This window comes from Arachis duranensis, chromosome 2, assembly GCF_000817695.3.
Source record: "Arachis duranensis cultivar V14167 chromosome 2, aradu.V14167.gnm2.J7QH, whole genome shotgun sequence".
NCBI classification, from domain to species: domain Eukaryota; kingdom Viridiplantae; phylum Streptophyta; class Magnoliopsida; order Fabales; family Fabaceae; genus Arachis; species Arachis duranensis.
Genome location: NC_029773.3, coordinates 9,189,582 through 9,196,243, shown reverse-complemented (window position 1 = coordinate 9,196,243; position 6,662 = coordinate 9,189,582). Strand labels below are relative to the sequence as shown.

Here is a 6,662-nt window from a genome sequence, read left to right as displayed (position 1 = left end):
AGACCGAGCTTCATTAGTACAGCGCTAACAAGGTCATCATAACTCGTCGTAGATGTTATGACAATACATAGAGGATTCTTATCTGTGAACTTTACTCCGGAACGAGTTTTTCTATTAACAGATCCTCTGTGGTGCACCAAAACCACAAAACTCTCCTCACTAGCCATCCTACTCCCTCTAATGAGACTAACTCACGTTTGGAACCATATATATACAGCTCAGTCTCACACTAATTCGAACCGGCCTGGTTCGAACTATGGTTGCTGTAATTCGAACCAGCCCGGTTCGAATTACAAGGAAACCTTCTCTCTCTATAATTCGAACCACCATGGTTCGAATTACCTTCATTCTTAATTCGAACCAGGCTGGTTCGATTTATTACCATCAAAAAACCCTAATTCGAACTCACCCGGTTCGATTTACTAACAAATAGAGTTCGAACCAACTTGCTTTCGAATTATATGGCATTGGTGTATATATATAATTTGAAATAATTTGTTCATATTAATTAAATGATTAGCTATAGTATTAGTTGTTAGAATTTTTATTTTATTTGCAATCTAATTATTTAATATAGAAATTAGTTTGAGTGGTATTATAATTATTAAAAAAATTATTAATAAATTATATTGACAGTTAATTTATTTTTGATAGAAAAAACACAATTATTCATAAAATTTAGGACAATTTACTATAATAAATAATGTAGCATCTATTATTATCAGAATGGATAAAATGAAAAACGGATATTAAAATGTATTTTTTCGATAATCTATGTAAACTGCGACAGGGGTCTCGCAGTTTACGAATACACATAATCCGCTATAGGGGTGTCACGGATTACGTGCTAGAGGATAAACCGTGAAAATGACTATTGTGAATGACTATTGTGCATAAACCGTGAGAAGAGTCTAGCGGTTTATGCGTTAGTGAGCAGTTTGCATAAACATAAAAAAAGTAAGTATATGGTTAACAAAAACATATATAACACACACCTAATTCCATGGAAATAAACTAAGTACAAACACATATAATACAAAATTACATGACAAATCTGACATACATAGGTATCATCAATGAAAACATAAAATAGTAAGCTACGACTCCTACCTGTCCTCATCCTCCTCGTGAGAGTCATGTCTAAACGCGCCCATGAGATGCGACCCTATACCATATTGAGCGGTCCATCTCACTCTGGCTGGCCTCTGCCGCTGCTGTGCTGGAGGATCGACGGGCATGCCCACGCCATATGTAGATGGAGGCGTCCCTCCCATGCCCAACCAACCATAATACGGGCTGCCAGCAGGCTCACTCAAGTCTACATGAAACCGGGGATGGAACCCATGAGGGTCAGGCATCTGCGGCTGGTACCGCTGCATGTCCTCCATATCTGGGCGATACCCTTACGAAACGTCCATCTGGGGTTGGGTCTCCAGAACCTGATCTTGTGGGGCCTGCTACTGAAAATGCGAAGGGTCATCATCCCGGATGAAATCTGCGAAGTCAGAATAGAACTGTGAACTCCCAACCTCGTGGTCCATATCCATTGTGAAAGTCGGACCCGCCAGGTCATCATACATCTGTTCATGGATCTCATGGTATATCTGGGAGCTCGAAACATGTGTAAGAGGAACCTCCTGGGTCTCCGGCGCTGCCTGCTCAATGGGTCTATCACCAGGACCACCAGATACGACCCCTGATTAACCACCTGACGCTGAGGACGACCACGCCGGACACGGTGATCGGCATGTCCGACTCCGTCGCCACAAGATCTGTGATCCTGAATCATGTCATCCAACCATCGCCACTCCCGGTCTGTAGCTCGGGTACCAACGCGTCGTCGCCGCTCGACACGCCTGTTATCAGGCACGTCCGGCATCGGAACCTTAGAAGGCGCCTGTGATGACCCTCTCTGAACAACATCCTGACTGATCTCCTCGGCCCTAGGATCGACAATCAATGAATCCGGCGACAGAAACCTATGGGACACTCTGTACCACCATCGCAGAAAGTCTGCGGACGGCCCGGGATCAGGCACCCGGGGGATACTCAGGACAACATCAACCCTGTTCTGCCAACTAAGGTGTCATACCTGATAGTAGCTCGGGAACCATTTGTCCCCACCCTCCCATCCTTGGCATGGAGCTAGTCTATATTCGAGGCCGGCTCAGGCTCGTGCCGAACGCCACCCAACTATGGCAGCACCGTATCCACCTGGGGCCACTCAATGGTGGCGAAGTATATCAAGCAAGTACATGCACGTCATAACCGACTGTGCTCCTCTGTGAGAATCTCTAGATAAACCGCTAGACCCCTATCGCAGTTTATGCACAATAGTCATTCACACGTAAACCGCGACACCCCTGTCGCGGTTTATGCTTATTTCCTCTAGCACGTAATCCGCAACACTCCTATAGCGGATTACGTGTATCCGTAAACCGTGGGAATCCTGTCGCGATTTACATAAATTATGGAAAAAATACATTTTAGTATCCGTTATTCATTTTATGCATTCTGATAATAATAGATGCTACATTATTTATTATAATAAATTACCCTAAAATTTATGAAGTTTGAGTTTTCAATTTAAATTATCACAACAAAAACACTTTGATTCCATTTGTGTTTGTGGTTTAAGAATTGAAAATTCTAAATTAAAATTTAAGTTTATTGACAATGGCTGGAGTAATTACTAATTTTCGCATATATATATATATATAATAATTATTAAATTAATTATTTATATAGAATATACATTAAAATATAAAATATATATTAAAAATAAATTAAATAATACATATGTTTATAAATAACTACATAATAAAAATATTTTTTTCTTGTAATAAGTTTTGTTTGGCTTTATTTTAATTTGTGGCATCACATTCTTATAATTAAATTTTTGTTAAAGATACGAGAAATAAACATTAATGTTACTATTCAAGTATGCAACCTGCTGCGGACTCTGCTTGAAAAAAACCCAACACACAATAAGATTAATTGGGACCCAAATAATAAGCAATAAAAGAGATAAAAAGTGGCACTCTTATGTGCTAAAGCCTAAGATGCTCCATGCATTAATGATAAACAAGAACAAACAAAAGGAACCTAACTGAAAGGATTGTGACTTCTTTGCCATTTGTCAATGTTACTTGTTAATTTAATTAGGATAGGGTGGTCGGAAATGAACATCATTCACATTTTTGTGACATATTTCACTTCGGATTTTGATGAAGGAAAGGGATATCATCTATGTGTCATGTGTGTAATAATCCCAAAGACAAAATCCAAAGCAAAAGTATGCAGTAACTAGTAAGTAGTAGATAAGCTCAACCACCAAGTCATTTCATGAAAACAAATCATTTTTGTAACTTTTTTTTTTTAAATGAAAGTACTCATTTTCTTGTGCTATTTGACAATGTGTGAAATCCATATTATACTAGTATCAGTAATAAACTTTGATGGTTAAGAGGGAAAGTATGATATTTTTTCTATGAGGAGTTTTTGTGTTCAAATTTTATAAATAATAACGAATTTTTTTTATGATGAATATTTGAGAAGGATATTTTCGAAAAAAAATTATGCACTAAATTTCTTCGGATTCCTTTATATATATAATAGATTTAAGAGGTGTAGAGTGCTTGGAAAAAAAAAATTTCTAGTACACCAAAATTAAAGGTGATTGATTGGTTGATTAAATTTTATTTTAGGGTAAAAAACCTAAACAAGTCAAAGGGAGATCAATTTGACACAAATAAGCTAAAGTAAAATCTGATTCATCAATCAATCAACGGACATTTCTATAGGTTCGAACTCACTTTGCACATAATTCGAACCAAATAGGTTCGAATTACACGTATAGACCAAAGCAACATAATTCGAACCAAATTGGTTCGAAACATAACTTGATAATTCGAACCTAATATGTTCGAATTACACTGAGCATATTTCGTACCAGAATGGTTCAAATTAGTGAGGACCAGCGCTGTATATATATGGTCTGAACATCAGTTGCTATCATTAGAGGTTGTTTACATGGCTAGTGAGGAGAGTTTCGCAGTGTTGGTTCACCACAGAGGATCCATTAAGAAGAAAACACGTTCCGGTGTGAAGTTCACTGATAAGGATCCTCTCTGTATTATCGTCATGCCTACGACGAGGTATGACGACCTTGTTAGCTCTGTACTGCTGAAACTTGGTCTGGAAGGTGTGAAACGGGTTAAGAAGTTTTTTATTGATTTCCAATCACGGTGCTCCAGAACACCGTAAAGTACGATTGTTTCACGATCGGGAGTGATGAGGACTTGCAGGTCATGTTTCATTGTCGCCGGCAGTTTCCAGAGGTGAGGACACCAGAACTGTTGGCAAAGTTGGTTGACGCGGTGTCCAGTTCGGGGGGTTCGAACCGGAATACCACCACTTTAGCCACGGTTGCCGGTTCTAGCTCCAGACCTGCCGTTGCATCTTCCTCCATCCCTGCGTACGAGCCACCCGTCCAACCTGTCGCCTCCCCTTCGTTCGCTGTTGATCTCCACGGTAGTGTAGGCGACGAGGTCGGACAAGGGGAGTATCTGCCAACATCTTTACAGTGTGCTGCACCAGCTTGTGTTGGAGATGGATTCTTGGATGATCCGGAGGACGATGATGTCGAGCCGGATATGATTGCTAATGACAGTGGCGATGATGTTGGAGCAAGTGATCTTGCTGGGGTGGGCGGTGGTTCTAGCTCTGGCACGCAGCAGTACCCTCCACATTTTTCCTCTTTGGACTTGGATGCCATGAGGCAAGGGGGGTTGCTGGGCAGCCGGCTGGATTTGGCACTAGAGATGCTGAAGGGTCTGCAGGTCTGACAGAGTTTCAGGTTGGTCAGCAATTTTCGGATAAAGAAGAGGCCCTGTTAAGTGTCAAGACTTACAGCATCCGGCGAGGGGTACAATACAAGGTCATGGAGTCTGACTATCGCCGGTATGTGGGCAAGTGTTCTGAGTTCGGCAATGGGTGCACATGGTTGATTCGGCTCAGTCTCCGATAGCTCAAGGGGATTTGGGAGGTCAAACGTTACAACGGACCGCAAACTTGTCTCGCCACCTCCATTTCCAGCGACCACAGGAGTTTGGATTACCATGTGATATCGGCATTCATTATGCCAATGGTTAGGGCTGATGCATCTGTCAGCATCAAGGTGCTCCTAAATGCCACCGCCGCACACTTTGGGTTTAGGCCGACTTACAGGAGGGTCTGGTTGGCGAAGCAGAAGGCTGTTGCCCTCATCTATGGTGACTGGGATGAGTCGTACAACGAGCTCCCAAGGTGGGTGTTAGGTGTCCGGTTGACGATGCCTGGTACTGTTGCAGTGCTAAGGACGAGCCCTGTTCGTGTCGGTGGACATTTGGACGAGTCTCGAGCTTATTTTCACAGACTATTCTGGACCTTTCCACCATGTATCGAGGCATTCCGTTATTGCAAGACCCTAGTTAGTATTGACGGCACCCATCTGTATGGCAAGTATGGGGGAACGTTGCTTGTCGCGATTGCACAGGACGGGAACTCCAACATACTCCCTGTTGCCTTCGCATTAGTCGAGGGTGAGAATGCTGAGTCGTGGTCCTTCTTTCTCTCCCACCTGCGTGAGCATGTCACACCGCAGCTGGGTCTGCTGGTTATCTCGGATAGGCATAACGACATCAAGGCCGCCCTTGAGGCTCCTGACGGAGGCTGGTTACCTCCGTCTGCATACCGGGCATTCTGCATTCGACTTGTTGCGGCAAATTTCGCCCTCACTTTCAAGGGCAAAGATGCAAGGAGGCTACTTGTGAATGCGGCATACGCTAAGACCGAGGTCGAGTTCCACTACTGGTTTGATATTCTTAGGTACGAAGACCCGGCGATGTGTGACTGGGCTAACCGGATTGAGTATTCCTTGTGGACACAGCATTGTGATGAGGGGCGTAGATTCGGACACATGACGACGAATATATCTGAATGTGTGAACTCGATCCTCAAGGGTGTCAGAAACCTTCCTGTGTGCTCCCTAGTGAAGGCAACATACGGAAGGTTGGCCGAATTATTTGTTCGCAAAGAGAGGGAGGCTGAGGCGCAGATGGGAACCGGACAACAATTTAGTCAGCACTTGGTGAAGTGTATAGAGGCCAACTTGACTAGGTGCTTCACGGTTACTGTGTATGACAGGGATAACTCCGAGTTCACCATCACAGAGATAACTCCGACTGGTTCTTTCTCACTGGGTACCTACAGAGTCTCGCTTGCATCTCACACATGTGACTGCGGATACTTCCAGGCACTTCATTTTCCTTGTCCCCACGCACTGGCATGCTGTGCATACTCACGGCTTGCATGGGAGCCTTACGTCCACCAGGTGTATCGTCTTAGTTCGGTCTTCAATGTATCAGATGGGTTTCACACCTCCCATTTCGGAGGGTTTCTAGCCACCATATGACGGGCCGACTGTCATCCCTGACCCCAATAAGAGGCGTGCGAGAGAGGATCGTCCCAGGTCCACTCGGATACGGACCAATATGGACGAGGCATATCCGAACTGGCCAAAGAGATGTGGGCTTTGTCGGCAGCCCGGCCACACACGTCGGAGTTGCCCACAGCTCGGAGGAGCAGAGCACACACGGGGGCATGATTAGGTGTATTGGTGG

At 43.6% G+C, this 6,662-nt stretch overlaps 2 protein-coding genes across 2 annotated transcripts; both read left to right on the top strand.

The window, feature by feature from the left end:
- The first annotated feature begins 4,032 nt into the window (after positions 1-4,032).
- LOC107473410 (uncharacterized) lies at positions 4,033-4,847 on the top strand. The gene is made up of 2 exons (XM_016092973.1): positions 4,033-4,215; positions 4,257-4,847. The coding sequence occupies exons 1-2, from the start codon at positions 4,033-4,035 to the stop codon at positions 4,845-4,847; spliced, it is 774 nt and encodes a 257-aa protein (XP_015948459.1).
- Positions 4,848-5,146: 299 nt separating this feature from the next.
- Positions 5,147-6,454, top strand: LOC107473409 (uncharacterized). The gene has a single exon (XM_016092971.1). The coding sequence runs from the start codon at positions 5,147-5,149 to the stop codon at positions 6,452-6,454; it is 1,308 nt and encodes a 435-aa protein (XP_015948457.1).
- Positions 6,455-6,662: the final 208 nt, after the last annotated feature.